Genomic DNA, 23781 nt, shown 5'->3' on the forward strand with positions numbered 1-23781 from the left:
ATGACATGGTCTGCTGTTTCAATTAGGACTTGTGGGGTGAGGGCTGAGCTGCTCCATGCCCCGCTCTGCCCAGCCTCTGCGCCCACAGCACAGCCCCCGCGGGGCACCACGTCCCGTGCCCGCCCGACCCCGGTGCCGAGGTTTGTGGTTTTCAGCGGGTACGTGGGATGCAGGCACTCAGCCCTTACCGATCAACTGGCCGTGGGACTGAGATAGCAGACCCCAGGTGGTGAAAATCGCGGTCCTGTTTGGCTGCCTCGTGATGACAGCAGCAGCAGGACCCCCGCTCCCATGCTGCGAGTGCCCCTTCCCCACAGCAGCAGCAGGGACAGGACCCAGGAAAGTGCTGCTGTTGCCTTTTGCTCCGAGTTGGTCGTGAGTGAAGAGCCACGGAGTGAGACGCTGCTTATTTTTATTTTTTTGAGCTCTCTGGTGGCAGCAGTCACTAATCAGCGCTCCGTTCTTCCTCTCTTTCTTCTTTGTTTTTCCCCTCTCTTTCCTCCGCTGCTGCCCCTTGGGGGAGACAGCAAAAAAGCTGATATTAAATCAAATAGCTGCTGTGGTTCCTGGCACAGAGAGCAGGCAGCGGTTGGGAGACCTAGATAAAGCAGGGAAAATTAATAAAATACATATTTATTTTGGGGTTCTCTCAGCTCCTTTTGTTTAGTTTCGTTTCATTCCCAGTGCCTCAGCGGGTCAGGGGAGCAGCCCAGCCTTTGGATGCTGGCATCGGACCCCTGCATGGAAAGTCCTCGCCAGAGCGTGCTTTGCCCTTGTTCTGTGGTCAGTCTGAGATGGGCTTTCTCCAAGCCTAGGGATTGTCCCCTGCCGTGTTAATCTTCAGGAGCTTATATTTTATTTTTAGAGGCAGATTCAAATGGCGTTGCAGGCAGCAGCCCGGCCGCAGCGTGCAGGCTGTGCCTGCTGGGGCGGCAGCACAAAGCTCGGCAGCCCCCTGCCCGCTGTGCAGGGCAGAGGTGGCTCCTGCCAGGGGCTGGGGACAGCCCCCCCGGGGTCCTGCTCAGGCCAAAAAGTCTTGCTGTGCCACGGGAGGCCAGGGGCAGTAAGAACAGGGGACGTGTTTGTAAGGAGCCTGCTGCGGCCAGCAGCGCTGAAGACTCTGAGCAGCCCCTCTCCTCAGCTGGCACAGGACAGTGATGATTAATTTCTTAATTGGTGGCGGTCCCTGGAGCTGTTGCACTGCAAAAGTCTCTCAATGTCGAGGTGAGAGTGAGATTCAGCACTCGAAGGTGAGGAGAAGTGGGACTGGAGAGCTTTGGAGCTGCTTCCTTCTTTGCTGCTCCATTCAGATGATTTTTTATTTCTGACAAAGAAGCAGAAGGTAACAGCCAGCCACGGGGGTACCCCTCTCCCAGACAATATGTTTTCATTTTCTGCGTTTTTCTCCTATTCTTTAACATGGCTGTGGCACCAGCTCTTCATTTTCTGTGGCTTGTGGCTGGCTGGCGCAGCCGCGGCAGCGTGCTCGTGGTTCTCCTCCTTAACTGGGTGCTGGAAACGTTTTAAATAGGTGAACCATGCACGTGTCAGTTTGTAGGATGAGTTTTTAGGCAGTTAATCAATTCAAGCTCAAATTCTTTGGGGATCTGCAGACATTTTCACAAATTTCTGGCAGATGTTGTGATCCTGGGAGATGATAGATAACGTAACCCCCGGGTTGGGTTTTTTTATTTTTTGCAGGCTGGAGTCAGCTTTTGTTTGCTGAAATCTGTGGTTCCCGTTTATACTTGATCCGCTTGACTTTGTGATCAAACCCTGTTTTTTTCCATTAAATGCCATCATCTCCAAACACGCCGGATGCTGTATAAATACATACCGAGAAGCAGTCCCTAATTCAAGTCAACAGAGCAGCTGGGGAAGAACAGAGAAAATGGGTCAGGAGCAGGACTGGGACCGGCAGGACCCCATGCTTTGTCGTGGCTGCTGCAGCATCGCACCACCCTCGTGCAGGGCAGCCCATGTGCTCGGCAGGCTGGGGGCATGGTGTCCCACGGGCAGTTTGCAGGAATGGCACCAGGAGCTCAGGTGTGGGCCACGAGACGTCCTGCCACCAGCACAGCCAGCCTGTCCTGTCCCAGGAAAAGGCACCGTGGCACTTTAAGGAAAGTACCCCCCCGGGCATACAGAGCCAGCATTAAAACTATCATTAGGAGGCATTGTATTTAAATTAGAAATAATCTCAGGCACAATGTGGGGAGAGGATGCTGGGTGGGACTGGGGAGAAAGCTGCAATTTTCCTGCCATTGTCACTCTGCTGTCCCTGATTGCCAGCCACCGCTGCAAATCCCAGTGATTTACTGTGCCAGGCTGTAATTTGCACCACGTGCGAGGAGCCGAGTGTCACCAGGCTCCCCGTCACCATCAGGGCTGTGATGGGCTGTCAGCTGGGCGCATGTGGACAGCGCTGGCCGGGCTGGCCTCATCCTGCTGCCTGCCTGCACCGGGAGCCATGCCGGGCTGGCGGTGGTGCTGTAAGCCGTGCCCACTGGTGCGGGGAGCAGGAGGGAGGATGCTCGTCCGCTCCCATCTCTGGCTCTTCCCACTTCCTGAGGCTGGCTTGCAAAGGGAGACGTGGTTTGGCTTTGTCCGTAACATGCATCTCCTCCTGGCTCCCCTAGGACGGAGTCGGTGGCCGAGAAGATGCTGACGAATTGGTTCGCCTTCCTCCTCCACAAGTTCCTCAAGGTAAGGAGGGATGGAGCTGGGCCCCCACTGCTGCTCTGCCGTCCCACCCACAGGGGCTGGAGCTGGGCTTGCAGCTCCTCCGTTAGGCTCCCAGTGAAATGACACAGCAAGGCAGCTTTGGGGGAAGTTACCTGAAAATCCCTCACGCAATGGATTTTCCACTGCTTCCCTTGAGCACTGTTTAAAGGCTCTCCTTGGGAGAAGGTTTTCTGCTCTTCTGTTTGGTGTTCCCTGGTTTTGGTTGCACCTCGTGTCACCTGGCTGTATTCTCTGGAGTACCCCAAACTGTTCCCTCTTGAGGGCTTGCACCTCGTTGGTACTTAGGGGCAATTCTCACTTACACCTCCATGCCTGGGCTTTCATATTTTTTAACTTTATTTTTGGTTTCGGAAGCCCCCCCAGAATTGACTTTATGAGGATGAACGAGATCAAGATCTCAGATCCCCACTTTACAGCCATACAGACTCAGCAGAGCTCCCAAGCCAAGGACAACACACCCAACAAGCAGCGGAGCTCGCGGTTTTGGCCGCCCTCTCCAGGAGCTGCCGGGGCCTGAGCCTGGATTGCACACATGCTAGCGATTAAGGCAATGGGACCGTGCCTGTGCTGAAATCAGTCCCGTGCAAAGTCAGTCTGTGGGCCAGTGGCCCTGGAGGAGATGCACCTTCACCTCCGTGTTAGTTTTGCTGTCTGTCTCGTTGGTAGGAGTGTGCCGGGGAGCCGCTCTTCATGCTCTACTGTGCCATCAAGCAGCAGATGGAGAAGGGCCCAATCGACGCCATCACGGGGGAGGCCCGCTACTCCCTCAGCGAGGACAAACTGATCCGGCAGCAAATCGAGTACAAGACTCTGGTGAGTGATCCCTGGGGATGTTGCCATTGATTGCTCCTGTCCTCCCCACTTGGACGTGAGCCCTTCTGGCCCGTGGGCCAGTGGAGGGGGCACTGCCGTGAAGCAGCGGTGTTGCCCGTGCAGGAAGGCCTCGTGCTGCCAGACCCAGGCCCGAGGCAGCAGTGTCCCTAGCTGAGCTATGTCCCAGCAGCCCGAGCTATGGTTTTGAAAGGCAGGGTTGGAGGGGAGCATTTTATCTCCCCCTGCATCGACCATTAGCTTCCCTGTAGCAAAGGGAGGACTGCTGGACTCTGGTCTGAAGCCCCTCAGAGAATGGTGTGGTTCCCCTTCCTTTCCAGATCCTGAACTGCGTGAACCCAGACAACGAGAACAGCCCAGAGATCCCTGTGAAGGTGCTGAACTGTGATACCATCACTCAGGTCAAAGAGAAGATCCTCGATGCCGTGTACAAGAATGTCCCCTACTCCCAGAGACCGAGAGCTGTTGACATGGACTTGGGTAGGAGCCCCCCGCATGCTGGAGGGGGTGGGTCGGGGGGTGGGTGTTAGCAGTGATCCGTAGTGGGTTTCGCTGCCCAGCAGTTGGGCAGATGTTGGTATCAGAGTGGATCGAGCCCGTGGGTGCCCTTCCCCTCGCTGACTGCGTGGCTTTTGCCTCCTGCAGAGTGGCGGCAGGGCCGGATAGCGCGGGTGGTCCTGCAGGATGAAGACATCACCACCAAGATTGAAGGAGACTGGAAGCGCCTGAACACCCTGATGCATTATCAGGTGAGAAAGCAGCCCTAGCAGGTGGCTTCCAGGAAGCTGCCAGGAGGAAGGAGAAAGAAAAGCAGAAATTTAATTTTCCAAGTGTCTCGCCTACCGAGGCGGGGGGGAGGTCACATTTGTATGATAAACCTGACTGCTTCAATGTGCTTCTGCATTAGACAGGAAAGCAACCTTGACATGGATCTTAAAGAAACTAGCAGAGGTGAAAATTGGCTAAATTAAAACCGCCAGCCGTGCTGGCGAGATAGACGGAGCTGGGAGAGGGCTGAGCTGCTGCTGCTGGAGCTGCGGGGCCGGGCGGGGATGGCATGGAGTGGGACAAGCAGGAGAGCAGCCGGGGGAGGAAGAGGAGTTTGTGCCTTCCTTCCAAGTCCCAGACCTAGTTCTGAGCCAAGTCCTAGGAGTTTTGCCACTGAAGCCACATAAAACCAAGCTAGGCAGTGAGGATGCTCTATTTTGTGTTGGCCAAGGTGCGCTAAGAAATTTTTGCCGTCCTTAGCTTTTGCAGCACGAGCACCCTGGAAAGAAGCGTGGCGGTGAGGAAGGACTGCTTAGGGTGTGCGAGGTGTCCAGAGAGGTACAGGCAGAGCTGGGGAAGTCTGAGAAAGGAATCAGAGGCTTTTCCTCCAAGGCTGGCTGCAGCAGAGGATAACTGCATTAACTGGGACCGGTAACCTAGTACTGTCCATCACTAACTACGCAGCAGTGTTCAGTATTTAATCTGGCATCCCTCCCTGTTTATACACCATCGCGAGTCCATCAGTGTGACTCACGCTGTGTAAGCTGAGCGCCAGCCAGTATTGACAGGAGCCACAGCATCAGGGAGCGAGGCACAGGGTGGCATAAATATGCGAAGTGCCTGTAAAAAAGCTGCTCCAGGGTCAGCTTCCCCACGCAGCCCGAAGGATTACGCAGATCACCGTAAAATGCTGTGGGAGTCGCGCAGATGAATTGCATTGTTTTTAAAACCTCTCCTACCTGACAGTTGCAAGGGATTAACCAGCACGCAGGGAAGCAGGGAGATTTTATTGTGCCTTGATCTTTAAAAGTCATCTGAGGAAGTCACAAGTGAATTTCATGTTGCTCTGATGTGTGCTGGGTGCTAGGGGAGCAAGTATTTTCACTTCGGTGCCTGGGGGAAATCTGAGCCATAAGTTTACCCTTAAAATAAACAAAATCCTGACAGCACTCAAGACACTGCAGCTATTCCTGCCACTCGAATGTCAGTTTTGCTCTGGAACAAAGTGGAAGTTTGCTGCCAAGTATCTAAATAGGCAGCAGTTGCACATGGCTCTGGCCACAGCTCTGCACAGCCCGAATGGAGCTGTTGCAGCCATAAAAAGAAGCCAAGTTCTCCGCGCTGCAACAGAAATCTTGTCAAGGCAGGGCTTTTGCCAAAAACAAACAGCAATGATTTTTTGTATTTCTACCAGTATTTTTTTCTGTTTGGGTAATAAATGTTTTTATTAGGTATCAGAAATACAGATGCTCCAGGACTACACAGTAAAACAAATATTTTGGGCAGAGGCACAGCTTAGAAGAGGGCATAAAATCACCTGCGCCCCAGGCGCTGCTCTCACCGCTTTAACCAGGGTTGTCGAAGCACAGAGAAAGTGCCTGGCAAAGGAGCAGGGGGGGAATTCTGCGATCTGCAGGAAGGCAGGGAAGGGAAACCATCCGTATGAAACATCTGTGGTTCAGCCATAAACATGAAGTGTAGATTTCCTCCAGCTTGTGGAGGACTGGCGAGATGATTTCTGGATTTCTATAAATATAAGATCTAGCTCTGTAAAGCTACCTCCCCCTCTCATTCAGAGCCGTCCTTATTTTCAGCCGGGTGTCTTTCTCTTTGTCACACACCTTTATCTGCCGATTTAAGCGATCTCTGTGGATTTGCACACAGTCACTGGAGATGCCCAGCACATGATTTCCTCCGATAAAACCATGTGCATTTTGGGGGGGCACTGCTGCCTCGGAGCAAACGCTGAAGCAAGGACCAGCAGCGCCCGGTCCCCACCATCCTGCTGCTGTGCTGAGTCCTGCAGCTCCTCGGGGCTCAGCACCATGCCCTGCCCTGCCAAGCACCAAGCAGCCTTCCTCCTGCTTGCCATGCTCTGCCAGGGCCGGGGCAGTTATGCAGCCCCACACCTGCCTGTCAGATTTTGACACTATTTTGTTTTGAACATGTTTAGGATGATAAAAATACAGAATAAATACAGTATATGTCTGCAACAGTGGATAAAATGTATTTTTCATTGTAAACCTTGTCAAAAGCCAAGTTAGATTTAAAAGGAAATATTCACCTTTCTGTAATGTTTTTGAACCACGTTAGAGAATTATATGGAGAACTGCATGCCTGCTGCTTATTTCTTCATTTTTAAAATAGAAGTATAGGTTAAATAGCTGTAATGCTTTGTTAAAGTCTCTGGAGCTTTTAAACCAAGTTGTAAGGAATTGCGTTACGTTTGTGTGGTGTCCTTTCGGTTTCATGCCTATTAAACTCCACGGGAGAGTCTCACCCCGCGTGGCTTTACTCGGGGAAAACGAGGCACTGAATTCAATATCAAATGATTTACAGCGGCTCGTGCAGGGTTAACTGGGAGGCAGCAGAGCATGAATACCTGTCAGCCACTGGGAGCCTGGAAGGGCTGAGAGATTAGAAAATTATTTTAAATGAAAAATTAAAAGCAGAGAGGGAAGATTTGTGCAGAAAACGAGAGCCAGGATCTGGCGGCGGCCATGGAGCTGCTCGGGCTGTGTCCTCGCTGGCCCAGGTCACGGGGAGGTGTCGGCGCTGCCAGACCGCGGCTCCCCCCGGCCCCGTTTTCATTTTTTTTTCTCTTTAAGGTGTTTTGTGCAGCGCTTTTCCAGCTGGTAGAAGAATCAGAATATTTATAAAGTTGTAAACCAGCCAGCCAGCTTCTCAAGCGTCTCCTGGGCATTACGGAAGTGTGGCAACAGCAGAGTGAGATGGGGAAGGAATGCATCTTACATCTGATGCTAATTTGTACGCTGGTACTTTTTAGCTGACGAGAGCCGTTCGACCCAAAATTTAGAGAGTGAGAGCTCTTGGTGTGTGAGCAGTTTCTAACGCCTCTCGCCCAGGTCTGTGTGGCTCCGGTGAAGCTGCAGAACCCAGCGCCAGCGCTCAGCTTCGCCCGTCGTGAAACTGAGCTGAAGTGGCAGCTAATAACAGCCTAGGAAAATAATATCACCGCTGATCGCTTCTTCCATTGACTTAATAAATTGGATGAAGTGAGGCAGGAGCAGAGGAGGAAATAACAGAGGTGTTTGAAGTGTTTTGCTTCGGAATATCTCACTTTTGTGCTGTGAAACACAAGTGCTATTATTTCGACTATCGCTAGCAATAATAACAACTCACATTTGCATGAAACCTTTCATCTTAGCGGACCGCAGAGCCTGGAAGGGAGCGAGCTGCCTGTGCGGCTCCGTGCTGTGTGTGCTGGTGCTGAGGGAGGTGCTGGATGCGGGTCGCAGCCCCCCAGCAGCTCCTGTCCCCTCGGGACACCGCAGCACAGAGGTCACAGCCAAAAGGCCCCTGGCAACCTGTGGATCCCTAATTATCATAAATAAGCTAAAAAATATCCAGTGCCTATTAGATTTATAGGGAGGGTAAAATTAAACACGGCTACTAAAGTCTGCTGTAACAAAACCTTGTTAGCACTAATGTTCATTTATAGTTTGACTTCCCAGCATTTAATTCCTTCTCTGGTGCAGCAGAGGGACAGACAATTTAATACCCTTGAAAGATGGCTTTATGACGTGCCAGGCTGTAAATCAAACTTTTAAAGTTCATAAAAATTGTTAAAATAAAAAATGGTTTAATAGGAATGTTTTATGGCCCATAACGTTATTATAGCTGTTTTATTCCCTCTGCATTGTTACTTTAATTGGATCACAACAATTCTTGAGATTCTCATTTTTATTGGATAAAATGTAATCTTAAATCAGAGCAACCCAAACCATCTTCAATATGTCTTTTGATTTGCACTCCTTTCCTTCAGTCCCTTGCCATTAAGCTGCTCCTGACCCAGCGCAGAGCTCGGCTGGGTGAGGAGCACCTCTCCCCTTGGGAAGGCCAAGGGCTCTTTCCCCCTGACCGAGGACCCAAGCACCAGGTCATCGGCTCCTTGCCAAGCTTGGGCCCTGAGGATTTCTCTTGGCTGCATTTGCAGATAAGCACCCAGTGCAGAAAGCAGCTCTTGCTGATGTCTCCCCCTCTGTCTCCTCCCCAGGTATCGGACCGCTCGGTCGTGGCTCTTGTTCCCAAGCAGACCTCCTCGTACAACATTCCTGCCTCTGCCAGTATATCCCGCACGTCCATTAGCAGATACGGTAAGAAGCAGCCGCGTGCTGGGGGGTGAAGACTCGCAGGAGGCGGCCGGGTGCTGCTCTGCCACTGAAAGCCGTGGCGCCAGCTCGTGTGGCACCACTTAACTGCATGAAGTTCAACAAGGCCAAGTGCCGGGTCCTGCACCTGGGCTGCAACAACCCCAAGCAGAGCTACAGGCTGGGAGATGAGTGGCTGGAAAGCTGCCTGGCCGAGAAGGACCTGGGAGTATTGGTTGATAGTCGGCTGAATATGAGCCAGCAGTGTGCTCAGGTGGCCAAGAAGGCCAACGGCATCCTGGCCTGTATAAGAAGCAGTGTGGCCAGCAGGTCGAGGGAAGTGATTGTGCCCCTGTACTCGGCTCTGGTGAGGCCGCACCTCGAGTACTGTGTTCAGTTTTGGGCCCCTCGCTACAGGAAGGACATGGACGTGCTCGAGCGAGTCCAGAGAAGGGCGACCAAGCTTGTGAGGGGTCTGGAGAACAAGTCTTACGAGGAGCGGCTGAGGGAGCTGGGCTTGTTCAGCCTGGAGAAGAGGAGGCTCAGGGGCGACCTCATCGCTCTCTACAGTTACCTGAAAGGAGGCTGTAGAGAGGTGGGGGTTGGTCTGTTCTCCCACGTGCCTAGTGACAGGACGAGGGGGAATGGGCGAAAGTTGCGACAGGGGAGTTTTAGGTTGGATGTTAGGAAGTACTTCTTTACCAAAAGGGTTATTAAGCATTGGAACGGGCTGCCCAGGGAGGTGGTGGAGTCACCATCCCTGGAGGTCTTTAAAAGACGTTTAGATGTAGAGCTTAGGGATATGGTTTAGTGGAGTACTTAGTGTTAGGTCGGAGGTTGGACTCGATGATCTTCAGGTCTCTTCCAACCTAGAGAAATCTGTGAATCTGTGAATCTGTGTCCTGATTGAGGATGTATCTGGGTGAGCTGGGATTGAAGCTGCCTTTGTTGTAGGAAGGCAGCACCTGAAGCGAATTAGGTGGAAAAAAGCAGCAGCTTCCACCAGATGACCACGGCACGTTGTCTAAAATGACATTATGTTCACGTGCCAAACAGAAAAGGGTGCTTGGCTACTGATTTTTTGCAAAGGCTTTTGCGTCTGTGAGCTGAACAGCAAAAAGACCTGAGAGGTGGGAAGAGGAAATGCCATGCACCGCGTGAGCAGCCTTTGGGAATGGGGGTCTGGAAAGGGCCAGGGAAAGGCTTTTGGCTCGGCGGGGCCAGGTGCTGCAAGGCACCTCCTGGCTGCTGCTGCAGGAAAGCAGCCGTGTGCACCCCATGGGAGCAGGGCTGCACGAGAACAACCCAACTCCTTCATCCGTTTCTCCTCTAAGTGGAGGATCCTGGATTCTTAGCTAATGGGTCAAAAACGGGTAACAGCGCTCTTAACTCGGCGTGCCAGGATTCACACACCTGGGAATTCGCTATTTGCATAATAGCACCGCTAGGCACTTTGCAGATGGTCCCTAAAGGCTCCCCAGCCTGAATAAATGAGCCCGTTAGGTGCCAGGTGTGCATTTATAGCACTAAATCCACAATCAGAGTAATCATATACTTCCATAAAAGGCAGCAGTGGCAAAATCTCTAGTGCACTGATCTTTCATTATCTTCCGTTGTACGGAGTGTTTTACAGACGAGAGGGCTCCTGACAGACCCCTCTCCTCTTGCTCGTAGCTCCCAAAGCAATTCTTCCCGAGGAGCCCTCCTTGTGGCAGGATTCCTTAGGTAAAAGCCACGCCGGGCTCTGTGGATGGGAGAAAAGGCATTTCTTGCTGTGCCTCTGCCCTTCAGGTGAAGGAAAAGCCGAGCCCAGGCGACACAACAGGGGTCTTCAGTGCTCATTGATCTATGCCAGATGCAAAAGCCTTTGCGAACCACCAGTATGAATCATCGCTCACGTTAAGATTAATACTTTTAATTGTGCCGACAGAATTTCAATGAGATACTTATTTACTTTCCCCATGATATATCAGTACAGAGCTATGCTTAAAAATAGAATTAGTAGATGCTTTCCTAGCCATCCCCCTGTCTGTCTCCTTAATTATATCAGTTGGAGTACTCATTTATCTAAGCCCTAATCAGGGATGAAAATCTAGCTAGTTTTGTAATGACTTGCGTACTTCCCTCGGCTGATTTATGATTGATCTCCTTCCTCTTGCTGAGAAGGGTGAGAAGCGAATCGGAAGGCTAATTTTGAGAAAACACATGAGGTTCCTGGAGAACAAAGAAACGTAGTGAGGGGAAGAAAATGAGCAAGGCACGCTAGGTGTTGGCTTCTCTGAGCCATGTTTTGGCTTGAAGAGGCTGTGGATGGGATCCAGGGCACGCGTTGCTTGGGAAGTTAAATATATCTCGTGTCCCCACATGGTGTCTGTGCAATTGGAAGAACCCTTTGGCTCCTGCACTTGGAGCTCCTTTTGCCCGCTGGGCAGCAGGGCTGGCAGCTTGTTATTATTTACGTACACTGGTACGGGGACCGGGATGGTGCAGGTGTTGGGGCACCTGGTTGATGTGCGTGAGCTGGGGCGCACGGAGGTGTCCTGCAGGGACCTGTTGTGCCGCGGTCATGTAAGTGAAGGGTGTGAATGAAGAGGGAGAGGTCCCCCATCTGAGTGCAAAAAGGGAAAGGCTCGAGGCTGGGGGCTCTGTGTTGGGTGAAGACCAAGGTGTATCATTTCTGAGTACGCGGTCTGTTTCGGCACACGCTTCCATTTTGTGGGTGTCTGTGTGGTGTTGCATTCCACTGCCCTGCAAAAAAATCAGAGTAGATGATTTGGGCATGAACGAGCACAGTGGCATCACCGAGACGAGGCAGGGAAATGAAAGGAGACGTTCTCTGAATGTGGCTGACCTCTCCTCCCACTGCTCAGACTCCACCTTCAGGTACACCGGCAGCCCCGACAGCCTGCGCTCCCGGGCCCCCATGATCACCCCGGACCTGGAGAGCGGCGTCAAAGTCTGGCATTTGGTCAAAAACCACGACCATGGAGACCAGAAGGAAGGGGACCGGGGCAGCAAGATGGTGTCTGAGATCTACCTGACCAGGCTACTAGCTACTAAGGTAACTGCCGTGTGCTAAATTTGCTTGGGAAACACACGGGCAGGTCTGTCCAGGCCCTTGTGAGGGTGCTGTGCAGTCACTAGTGATGCTCAGCACCAAGGTGGGGACTGTCCCTGTAATGCCCCAGGGGTTGGGTGGCTCCTGGAGCAGCAACAGAAATAGACTCATGCTCACCATGATTGCTGCATAGTTCGTTCTTCTATATGGTATTAAAACATGAAGAGTTTTATGGACAGCAGTACCTGTAGATACTTAACTGTTTGGGTTTTTGTTGCAATAATTTTCCTTCATTTCATTATGTTCATCACTGTGGATGACATAGATATGAGTTTGAAAGCAAAGGAATTGTTTTCTGCTAGAAACAGAGAGGAAGCACAGCCCTGGGTAGCTGCAGCCCCCAGTCCTCCTGCAGCACGGGCAGTGTTTGCAAAGCTCCTGACCTTGCTTGTTCCTGTGGGACCTGGGATCTGTGGCTGCACTTCGTGGGGCTGTGCAGAGCGCACGTGTACCTCCATCCCTCCTTCACCTTGCTGGCTGCTGCTCCCTTTAGGGTACGCTGCAGAAATTTGTGGACGACTTGTTTGAGACGCTGTTCAGCACCGTGCACCGCGGCAGCGCGCTCCCGCTGGCCATCAAGTACATGTTCGATTTCCTGGATGAGCAAGCAGATAAGCACGGCATCCACGACACAGATGTGCGGCACACGTGGAAGAGCAACTGGTGAGAACGGAGAGGGGGCGGAAGGGCGGCTGGAGCTGGGGAAAAAAATCAGAGATGGGGGAGAGCTGCAGGAAGGGCTGGGGGCAACCCAGCTCCATAGCCCCAGGACGTGGAATGTAGCACGGAGCCATGCTCACGCTTCCCCCGCCTCTGCTACGCCGGTGCCCCATGCTGATGGGGCAGTGGGTGTTGATCCAGGATCCCGCCCCCACCCCGTGCACACACAGGTGGAAACCCCAGTGCTGTGCTAAACCCCGAGACCGTCTCCAAGCGCGCTGCACAGGTCAGGTCTGCCCGCACCGATGACGTTGGTGATGGTGGGGTGTGCAGAGCCGGCCTGCAAGGGGGCTCTGGGGGTCCCTGCCCCAGCTTGGGGCAGCTGCAGGAGCAGGGGGCAGGAGCAGGGGGCAGGAGGGGGTCAGCCCCACACGCAGCCCCTGCCGACAGCAGCGAGGGCTCAGCCTTCTCCAAACAATGGAGCTATTACATCTCTGCCTCTGCCGTTATTTTAGGATTAAAAGCTCTGTGGGTTAGAAATTTACCTCTGTGAGAGGGAGGAAAAAAAGCACAACAAATGGCTGCTCCCTGAAGATTTTGTATTTTCCCCCAAGTCCCGCGTGGTTTTAAAAGCCTCTAATCACCACGTCTGCAAAAGCTGGATTCCCCGCTAAGGCAGTGGGAAGCTAAAAACAATTTATTGAAAGCCTTAGAAGAAGGAGTTATTAGGATAAAAAACGCTTGAATCACAAGTAGAGATGAGACTTCTTAAAGCAGTAAAAAAGAAAGCGCCGAGCGGTGGAGGTTCCTGTGCCAGGGCCATCGGGCTGCACAAACCCCGGTCCTTCCTCTGCACGGGGGCACAGGAGCAGGGGGAAAATTCGGTCTGCGAGCTAGTGGTTGTGCTGGGCACTCTGCTCGGCTCTCACCATGCCCTCCGCAGGCTGGATGCTGCTTGTGGTGCTGGGGGCACCCGGGGCAGGTTAAGGCCAAGCAGTGATGCGGGGGCTCCAATCCTCCAGAGGATGCTGCAGCACGCAGGGCAGCACCCTGGCAGCCCTGGGGCTGTACGGGGAATGGGGCACGCGGCATTCCCAGAAAGGGAATTTCACTGGAGAGTTGGGAGAGGCTTAGGCTGCTGGAGCAGGTCAAAGCAAATTGCAGTTTGTAAGGCAGAGCTGGTGCAATGGGGGTCAGGAGCTGGCATTGCAGGGGATGCAGCTGCTGGCCTGCAGCGCAGCAAGAGTTAATGCTGAAGCCTTCGGTGCAGCAAGCTGGATGGAGAGAGCCGAGACTTGAAAGGTAATAGAAAGCAGCAGCTGGTTGTTTGATCCTGCTATACAGCCAAAGAAAAAAGGAATAATAATTCCCCTTTGATTGCAAAGGCCTTGGGATTTGGGGACGGAGCCTCTGATACCTGCTGCCCTGCTCACAGGGGATGGACGGCGAGCTGCCGGGCAGCGGCTGGGGGGCACGGGGACGCGGAGTTGCCCCGTACCAGGGCCACCTCCTCCAGCGAGCCCTTGTGGAGCTGCTCAGCCCAGCACCTCTGGAGCTGCTCAGCCCAGTCCTGGTGCAGGCATTGCACCCTCAGCACCCACTGCTTGCCCAGCTCTCACCTTCTTCACCTTGCTGCTGCAGGATCAGACATGGGGCACGCAGCAGGAACCTGTCCCAGGTTCCCTGTGGGAACACACAGCGCAGGAAGGGCCCGTTCCCAGCCTTTGCTTTAACATTCGGTTTTGTTTCTTGATTTCCCCGCAGCCTCCCTCTGCGGTTCTGGGTGAACGTCATCAAAAACCCCCAGTTCGTGTTTGACATCCACAAGGGCAGCATCACGGACGCCTGCCTCTCCGTCGTGGCTCAGACCTTCATGGACTCCTGCTCCACCTCCGAGCACCGCCTGGGCAAGGACTCCCCCTCCAACAAGCTGCTGTACGCCAAGGACATCCCCAGCTACAAGAGCTGGGTGGAGAGGTCAGTGGTGGCACGGTCCTGCTGAGCTTCTGCCCCAGGACCTGCAGGCTGTCTCTGCTCTCGATGGCAAGTGCTGCAGCACCAGTGGCTCCTGCAGCGAGCCGATGGCACGGCTCCTAGGATTGCTGCTCTTATTTTCGGTGCTCAGCCACAGCCCAGGATCCCATTTTGCTACATGTAGGCGTAAAGCAAACTGACATCCCCTTCCCCACAGTCTGAGTCTCAAGGTGAAGAGGGGCATTTTAACCCTCTGTGTTCCTTACCGGCCCCTCGCCTTTCGCCCCCGCAGGTATTACGCAGACATCGCCAAGCTGCCGGCCATCAGCGACCAGGACATGAACGCCTACCTCGCCGAGCAGTCGCGCCTGCACTCCGCCGAGTTCAACATGCTGAGTGCGCTCAACGAGATCTACTCCTACGTCAGCAAGTACAGCGAGGAGGTGGGTGCCCGCGGGCAGCGCCGTGCCGGTCCCCTTGCTGGCCACCTCCACGCGTGGAGCACAGCTCCTGCTTCGTCCCAGATCACCCTTGGTGTAGCACGGCCGCTTCTTGTGCTGCTGCTGCCTGCATCTGCTCTGATCATGCACAGCCAGGTTCGGGTCCTGCTCTGTAGGGTGCTTCCCAGGAGAGCTGAGAGCTCAAACACTGTGTGAGCAGCTGAATTCCTCAGCCTCAGCACACGCCGAGTGCAGCTCGCTCCTAAATGCAGTGGAAAATCATCATGGCCCAGTGACCCCCCCCAGAAACATCCCTGGTTTTTGGGAACAGCACAGTACAAATCCCCTGGTGCAGTGGTGCAGGCTCCTATTAGCAAAGATTCCCTGGCAGCCTGAGTGCCTTTAATGAATGCATCACTTGAAACCAAATTCTCGCCATCTGTTCCACCCCTTCATTTCAGTGTAAGAAAAACCTATTTTGCAATTATGTCCGTTAAAAGGAAGGGTTTTGTAATTTAATTGCATGTATGCATTTGTGATACAATGCCACAGCTATTTTCTGATTAGGGTTTAAAATCTGATAACTTTCATGCTAAATGAGACAAGAGATGCGGAGCTCAAGGTACAAGAGCGGGACTGACTGTGCGGTGCTGGTTGCATGCTCCGAGCTGGCCAGCAAATGAACGAGCACGGCTGTGCGGAGGGGAAGCACTCATTGCGTTGCTTTGCCATTTGTTATTCCGGGTTCTTTACTGGGGCAAAGCTGAGGGAAGGGATTTATTGTCACTGGAAAACCTCAGCACTTCGTGTCATGAGAAAGCATTGTCTGTATTGCTCTGTCACTGCCAGCTGCTCCTGGGGAAATACCGCGCATTTTGGTGGCCGTGCTGTGCATGCATCCCAGAAATGTTCCCAGGCTATCCCCAGACCTGATTTATCCCATGTTTTTCACTGGCTTTCTGTCTGTCCCTTGAAACACACACCCGCGTTTCGAGTTGCTCGCATCTTGCTGCCACCCACCCCTGTCCACCCCTTCTCCCTCACACTGACTTCTTTCTGTTTTCTCCTTTTTTTTCCCTGTACCAGCTCATTGGAGCTTTGGAACAAGATGAGCAGGCACGTAGGCAGCGTCTGGCATACAAAGTAGAGCAACTTATCGGTGCCATGTCTATTGAGAGCTGAAGAAAGGCTGCGATGCTCACAGACAGCAAGGGGCAAGAGTACTGCACGGACGCTCGGGGCTCGAGAGGGAGAACAAGCAAGAAAGGCACACGTAAATACCAAGGCTCATCCAGAGAGAGCAGAGACTGGCCCAAGGACTGACTGCATTCAAAATCACGTAGGATCCGGTTCAAAAAGGCAGAAAGATAAAAAAAAGACAAAGCATCTCAATCAAAGTCAAATCAAGATGGATTATTTTTTCCATTATTCATGGAAAGAAGGAACCTGGAAAGTCTGGACGTCTCCATGACTGCTGCTTTGCATGAGAATCATTTGATGTATATTAGGAAATAAAACTTTATTTAATTTTTTTTTTTTAGAAAATAAAGAAAAAAAAAAAGAAAGAAAAAGAAGAAAAAAAGGAAAAAGGAACAGGGCAAAAACCACAGAGGCCACAGAGATTATCCTGGCAGCAAGGTTCAGTCCTGAATCCTGTCCTCGCGCGACCCCCAAGGATGAGGCTCAGGCGTTCTGCGGATGGACTCTTACACCAATCGGAAAGTCTGGAAAACTGAAATCTTCTTCTTTTGGGATCTTATAAAAAAAAATATGAGCACAAGTTTGCACCACACCTTTCTACACAAGTGAAATAACAATTTAGCCAGAAACGGTTCAGTGGCTGAGTAACCTATAGGCACTAGAAGGAACTTTACATGAATTGCAAATCTACCCAATCATCCAACCTGTCTTGAAATCCAGCTTTATCTATGTATTTATATAGTGTCAATATATATATATATATTTTTTAAATCCCATTTGCTGTTGAATGAGGAGGGACGTGACGTAAGTGCTTTCCCCTTTCCCATCCCCGGCGTGGCGGTGCTCCGGCAGCGAGGATGGATCGGGGCTGCCCGTGCAGCCTGGTGGCAGCCGCCCCGACTTCTTGCAGTAAAACAACCACGAACCTGATGTTTACAGTGAGCGATACTTGAAGAGGCTAGAGGTAGCGAGGTGGCGTATTTATTGTTCTCCTGTTTGACTCACAGAGCAGCGCAGGCTCCGGCCGAGTTCCTCGGTCTCAGTGCACGCGATGTCGCCCGCGGGCCAGGACTTTCATTTCCATGAGGGAGGGGAAAGAAATCTTTGCTCTAGGCAAGGGAAAACCGTAACCAGCACTGCAAGTGCCAGCTAGCGCTGCTGTCTGTGTGTCTGTCCGAGCGTCTCGTTGTTATCTTCAGTTCCTAGCTGGCCTGCTGGCACGTGTTCCTGTGGCCAGTGACAGGCAGATGTCTCTGAGTGTTATTTCTTTCAAAGACACCAAAGCTTATGTGTCCCTTTGTAGAGTGCCAGGAGGGGAAGGAACGCTGTAAATATTTCTCTCTGTAATAAATATTGATGTTTGCGAAGGCTGCAGCAGGGAGGACAGGGCCATTAGACACGATGCAGATGGAGGCATTGACTGTGGGACCTGGGCAGCAAAGCTGCTCCTGGGCTCCGTTCAGCACCAGGACCGTTTGTCCTGGTTGCCAGATGATGGGATATCTGGGCTGTGAGGGGATGGGAACTCGGTGCCAAGGGAGCAGGACCTCTTGGCCACCCGGTGGGATGGCCAAGGTGCCCGCTGGCCAGTCCCAGCCCAGACCTCAGTCTGCAGCCCGCGTGCAGTGAAGGAAAACCAATTTTTTAGGCGCCCCTCCTTCCCCACGGCTGCTCAAGGAGCCAGGAGAGCACCAGGAGTGTGGTCCCAAGGGGAGCCAGCACAGTGAAGAGCATCGAGATGTCTCAGGAAACTTGCTGTTGCAATTATTTCACTGAAAGCCATGCCAAGCCCACTTTTTTTTTTCTGGTAATCCACTTCTGTGAGTTTCTCTGGGCCCTATTACCAGTGTGGGAGAAGTACTAACGATCAGCCTCGTGCAATAAGCTCCTGACATTTACAACAGACTCAGCTGTGTGACTGGAGGGCTCTGGTTTACTGAGACAGGGAAAGAGCTGGCACAGACCGTAGGAGACAGAGCAGGCTGCAGACTGCCTGTCACAGGGAGAATTCCCTTCCCAGGGATCGCTCTGCTGCACAGGGAACCTAGCTCCAGAGGCAGAAAAGGAGGAAATGCCCAGGTTGTCCCATTAACGCCTGGCAGCCCGAGCCCAGCTGCACACACCATCATTGTGGAGCTGCAGCTATTACGAAATCCTCCAGGAGGTTTGAGTTTTTCACAGGTTTCTCTTATTGTTATTGACAGAGATCCGGCATGAGGTTTCCGTGGGTGATTTTACAGATATATACGATAGATATTCTAGTTGTGGTCCTTGTTTTGAGTATTCATATTCAGATTGTTCACCAAATTCTTATGGTACTCCGAAGCCCAAAGAGAGCACTCAAAACGGTTTCCAAGCACTTCTGCTAATCTGGGTAGTTATTTCCACAGGATTCACAAAATATGAATACTGCCCAAAGCAAAGACCTGCTTTTCCATCGCCTGAATGCCAGTATGTGTTCTGGCCGGACAGCCCGAGCCAGGCCCTCGGGGTATTTTTGTGTTCTTCTCTTCTACTTGCGGGGTTTTTGCCTCCCAGCCAGGCTGCCCATGAGCAGCGCGACCGCTGCGTGCAGGGCCCTGCTCAAGGTGCAGGGCGGGCACACGTGGGGTTGTGCTGGAAGGTGAAGGTGAGGGGGAAAAGTAAAAGTAACTGCAGAGCCCAGAGGGGCTGATGTGTGAGCAAGGATCAAAAGAATCAACCGCGCCCGAGCTGGCTAAAAAGAGGTCTGTATTCCATGAATACACGTGAGCGCCAAGGAGGGAGGTGGACAATTAAGTTTATTTTCTGTGTTGTTGAAGGAAGTTAAACAGAGGAGGAAAGGGAAACCAACAGGAGCACTTTGCAAAACAGTAGGCTATTGAGTTTTGACTGGCTTCCAAGGGAAGCAGCAGAAACATCTCTTCTTCCATCACCTAAAAAGGGTCAGAAGGATGGCGTAGGGAACGGCACGGTGCTGACTTGAAGGGGTGGCCTATAAATAATCTACCAAGCATCTACTTGTGGTGGTTGACATGAATTATGGATCTTTACAGGCAATTACATGGAATGAAGCAACATATCCCCTTGGGGCAAAGCGCTTGTGATCTATTGCCCTGCTTGCATCCGACTTTCCAGTTACTCCTTTGGGAGGAGGAAGCTCAGAAGCTCAGAACAGCATTTTTGCCATGCTTGCAGCAAACTGGACTCGAGTTTTGGTCAGGAGGGGGCAATGACTGCCTTAGATGAAATGATTTCACCTCCCTCTCACTGCCCTCTTCCTCCTGCAAGGCCGATTGGTGTTGCAATTCTCCAGCTCACTTCGTTTCAGGTATTTTGACATCAAAGTGGGAGACGTCACTTTCTGGAATCTCTCTGTCTGGTGTCACTGCTTAAATAATTCCATTTAATCTTCTGCTCATAAGCTATCAAAGCACCCACTCCAAGGGGGAGCAAGGTGCTAATCAAACGCTTCTCCACCTTGAAAGCCTTTATTAAAAACCCACATACAAGAGTCTAACTTCTAGGCAATCTTGTCTCTGCATGAGCCCCGCTGTGGAGCACCACGACACTGCGGCCACCGAAGTACAGAGGACGCGGACACCAAGCGGCTCGTGCTTTGCCATAAAGGGTGAATTTATGTTTAAAGGAGAGAGAAGCACGGAGAGGAGCCAGCTCTGCCAGCTCCAGCTTGGACTGGCCCATAGTCTCACGAAGACCTGCAGGAGCCAGCGCCGAGGAGTGGGATGGACACAGAGCGTGGCCGTGCCCTCCTGTGCTCGCGGTGCTGGGACACCCGGGGATGGCGAGTGCGACCGCTCGACGTGGTGGCCACAGAGACCTTCATCACAGCAGTGCCTTCAACACACTGTCTTAAAATCCTAATGGCCCACCCCCACATAGGCTAACTACCCTACCTTTAAACAGACTTCACCAAAAATGTCATGATATACCTACGCTTCAGTTGGAGGGAAAAAGCAAGAGGACTTAATGCTCTCGGGTTGTGTTCCTGCGCGATGCTGGCTCTGAGCACCTCGGTGCAAGTCCCTTGTACCTGTGCCCGAAGGCTCGGAGTGCGTCCTTCCTCCCGTGGCCAGACAGATGGACGGACGAGGTCTGGCTTCCAGCAGTGGTGGGCAGGCAGCGGGGATGAGGAGCGCCTCGGGCAGCGTGGGATGCTCCTGGGCCTCTCCTGGCAGCAGCCCGGCCACGTCCCCACCTGCTGCTGGCTTCTCTCCACCCCATTCCCAGCACTGTCAGAGCTCACCTGCCACGGGGACTCAGCTCACCAGCCTGAACGAGACGCAAAGAGCCTGACGTGAGTAAGCTGAGACATCAGGGCAAAGTCGGGAGTGACTGTACCCTGGCGAGAAGGAAAAAACGTTCAGAGAAGGCTAAATAACTGACATCAAAGGCACATTACCATGCCACAAAGCTTCAGCCATCCTGTTTCAGAATTGCATTTGTACCATAAACCACAAGCCAATAACGCAGGGAACTGCGACCTTGTATATAGTTGCGTGCTAGGTAGAGCTAGGTGAGCCGTCCGGTCTGTGTCGTGAATGTGTCTTCAGTGAAACCCCCCCCCCCGTCGCCCCCAGCTCCACCCAGCCTTTGCCCGAGGCCACCAGGACCAGCAGGCTGGAGGCCGGAGGCAAAGGGCTGCTGACAGCTTCCAGGCCACCCAGCACCCGCATGGACAGGATGCTTTTTTTTATTTAATTAGACATTCAGTGGGGAAATAATTGGAGGAAAAGGTGCGGGTGTGCACTGCAAAAGAAGATGCTGTTCAGGATCTGCTGGGCTGAGCAACCCTGAATGTGTGGTTTACACATAGGTCGGTCAGATTGGTTTTATGGGGAAAGAGGAGGGAAGTCCTTGACCCGATGTTCTCCTCCTGGAAGTCTCTGCTCGAAGCACATGGATGTGCCTGGTGCTCATGTTCTAGGTGAGAAGGGCAATGCTCCAGCTGCGGAGCCGCATCGGGATGGGGATGTGGGGTCAGCAGCCACTGGGGACAGCCTGGTGGCACAGGGTGGCACGGGGTGGCACGGGGTGGCAGGGACCGGCGGCTGCGGGTGCCGTGGTTGCTCCAGGAGCAGCCCAGGTGGCTCGGCTCAAACGCAGCAGAAGGGTTGTGGCCGTGTTCTGTGTGCTCATTCTTTCCTGTCCCCATGTGCCCCCATGTTATCCCCTTCTTCCTTTGTGAAAGTGGAATATGAGTGACAACATGTACATCCCTGCAGCAAGAACGTGCTCAGAAGATCTGCAGGGACCATCAGTCTCATGGACAGTACCCCAAACTCTCTGGGCCTCCTGAGGCTGCCAACTCAAACACAAAATCCTTATGGCCTTTCCTTTGAGATTTTTAATGCCTCCATTTTGATAAGCTTGGAAGTTTGTGCAGCAGCTCCCACGCCAGACCTCTCCATCTCGCGACGGGACAGCAGAGAGGTGCCTGGAAGAGGAGCCGGCGGAACAAACCCAGGTGCTCGGCTGGCTTTGCTCTGTCACTTCCTTGCTGCAGGAGGTGCTGCAGCAAAACGTCCCTCTCGTGTCGATGAGTTTGTGCTGACGGCACCTCGGGGCTTGTACGAGAAGCGGTGGGAAGCAGGAGGGAAAACACAGGTACTAAAACTTCTGGGATATCCCCCAAAATGAGGCCCCGTGGTGTCACAGAATGTAGAGGTATCAGTCATGCAACAGATCCTTATTTTTTCTGCCCCACTCCTTAAAATTAATGCCAGTTCTAGGGGGTTGTGTATTGGCAGGAATAAAAAATGGATTCGTGTCCGTACCCATTCCACCGTATTGTTCTCTGGCTCCTCCCCTCCCCATTATACTTGACACACTGGAGTTCTGTATTATATTTTTTTTTAAGATGATTGTCTGTTTTTTCTTTGTTGTTGTTTTTACAAGTGTTGTGGAAAAAAAATGTAAGAAAGTTTAAGTATTTAAAAATGTTCCAAGGAAAAAGGGGGTTTTGTTATTATTCTAATATATTATTGTGTACCTATTGTAAATATGAAACACTCCTATTTTGCAAGCCAAGGACTCACTTTGTACTGTTGTTATATATAAATAAAGTTTACTGGTTAAAAAAACACTCCTGAGTGGGGCCTTATTTTCTAATGCGGTGGGTAGCATTTCGTGTATAAGCTGAGGACATCGGTGAGAAATATTGGCTTACTGAGTCACAGCAACCAAAAAGGGGTTAGCTGGAAATCTGGGCAGGGCTGGACGAGCCTCCAGCCTTCAGAAAGCAACTTCTGCCTTTGCAGCAGGAACCATTTCTTCCTAACAACTGAAAAGCTCAGTGCTCCCCGAGGTGCTGCCGGTGGATGCCCGAGGGTCGGAGGGGCCATCCCCCCGGGGCGCAGGGAAGGTGAGGCTGGGGCTCCCCCTCTGCTTTTTCAGGTCCTTTGATGGACCTGCTTTTTCAGGTCCTTTGCTTTGGCATCTTTGCTAAACGTCCTCAAGCTCAGAAAGGTCCAGTGAGAATTGCTCGTTCGTCATCTCGGAAAGAGCAGCAGAAGGGCTGAGGTGTCCCCCGAGGAGCACCTCTGCTTGCGGATCCAGACGGACCGCAGTAAGTAACGGGAGCGAGCGCTGCTTACAAATAACAGGCCTGGGTGAGTTCTTCGTTTTTCCCCTCCTTGCAACGATCAGTCCTCAAGGTACGATGTGTTTGCTTCCGTTTCATAAATTCAAGCTAACATTTGAGCAAATGCTGAGAGGCATCTGCTGAGTGGTAGGAATCAGCAAGTGACTTCTCCAGCAGCTGTCTGTCAACTTTAATGACCAATATGGTTGCAATTACGGCAATGAACTTTCTCTAACAGCCCCAAATTACTCCGGATGATGATAAGTGACAGAAAAATGGAGACCCTTAAGGAAGCATTAAAAAAGAAACATGGGGTCTGGAACGAGAGGTCTCAGTGCTCTTTCTGAAGGATCTTAGCTTTTTCTTTTTAAATTAGGTATTAGAAAGGATAAATCGGAGCCGGAAGGGGAAGGCACGACGCGCCGTGGCTCTCAGCAGGGAGTTCAGTGCCGCCCCAAGATGTAGTTTTTACGCAGCCATTTGACACCAAGTCCGCTTGTTTTAGCGCCGTGCTAACAGGCTGATGTGAAGCTTCTCCTATTTGAAGCTAATGCAAATATGTCAGCGAGACAGTCTGCTCCTCAGGCGGGTCATTTTATCTTATTTCCCTCAGATCGAGAGCAAAGCTTGACATGAGCCCTAGGAAGGCAGCTGGGCCACATCCTGCTCTCTCCCGCTTGAAGCCAGCAGATTTTGGGCTCTGCAGATCAATCCCGTGCTGGCGGTCCTGCAACTGTTGCAGTGCTGAGTGTCGGCCCACCACAGGGTGACGTTTTGCATGATTTTTGGAGCCAGAGAATAAAAGAGGAGGTGATTGATTTTCACTTGTGCTTTGGGTTAGCCTAAATTTATACCAAGGAGAAAACATGAACTGAACTGAGGTTCCCAGAGCTCTCCAAAAGGCTGGAGGAGAGGGGTGTGACATTTTGCAGTGAGCATCCAGGGATGCTGAGGTCTTTGGCAGAGGCGTTGGAGGCAGGCAGCAGGGCACGTTTCCACCCCACGTGAAGCCCTGGAGAGGTGATTGACTCCTTCAGCTCAGCAAAGTCGAAAGAAATTCCAACGTGAATCGAAAGCATTGAACAGGGGGTCATTTGTATTCATCTGTGCTTTGTTAATATACTTAATATA

General features: G+C 52.2%; 1 protein-coding gene across 4 annotated transcripts in view; it reads left to right on the forward strand.

The window, feature by feature from the left end:
* The window catches only part of PLXNA2 (plexin A2), a 381872-nt gene extending 359722 nt beyond the window's left edge, over window positions 1–22150 (forward strand). For all 4 annotated transcript variants that reach the window (XM_083812470.1, XM_083812471.1, XM_083812473.1 and 1 more), the window contains 10 exons: window positions 2640–2706; window positions 3412–3558; window positions 3897–4056; window positions 4222–4325; window positions 8582–8681; window positions 11546–11736; window positions 12287–12456; window positions 14218–14430; window positions 14720–14870; window positions 15954–22150. In XM_083812470.1, coding sequence (XP_083668596.1) covers window positions 2640–2706; window positions 3412–3558; window positions 3897–4056; window positions 4222–4325; window positions 8582–8681; window positions 11546–11736; window positions 12287–12456; window positions 14218–14430; window positions 14720–14870; window positions 15954–16049 — 1399 coding nt within the window. In that variant the 3' untranslated portion in view covers window positions 16050–22150. The remainder of the gene's footprint in view (window positions 1–2639; window positions 2707–3411; window positions 3559–3896; window positions 4057–4221; window positions 4326–8581; window positions 8682–11545; window positions 11737–12286; window positions 12457–14217; window positions 14431–14719; window positions 14871–15953) is intronic.
* The last annotated feature ends 1631 nt before the right edge of the window (window positions 22151–23781 follow it).

This window comes from Anser anser (assembly GCF_964211835.1).
Source record: "Anser anser genome assembly, chromosome: 27".
Lineage (NCBI taxonomy): Eukaryota > Metazoa > Chordata > Aves > Anseriformes > Anatidae > Anser > Anser anser.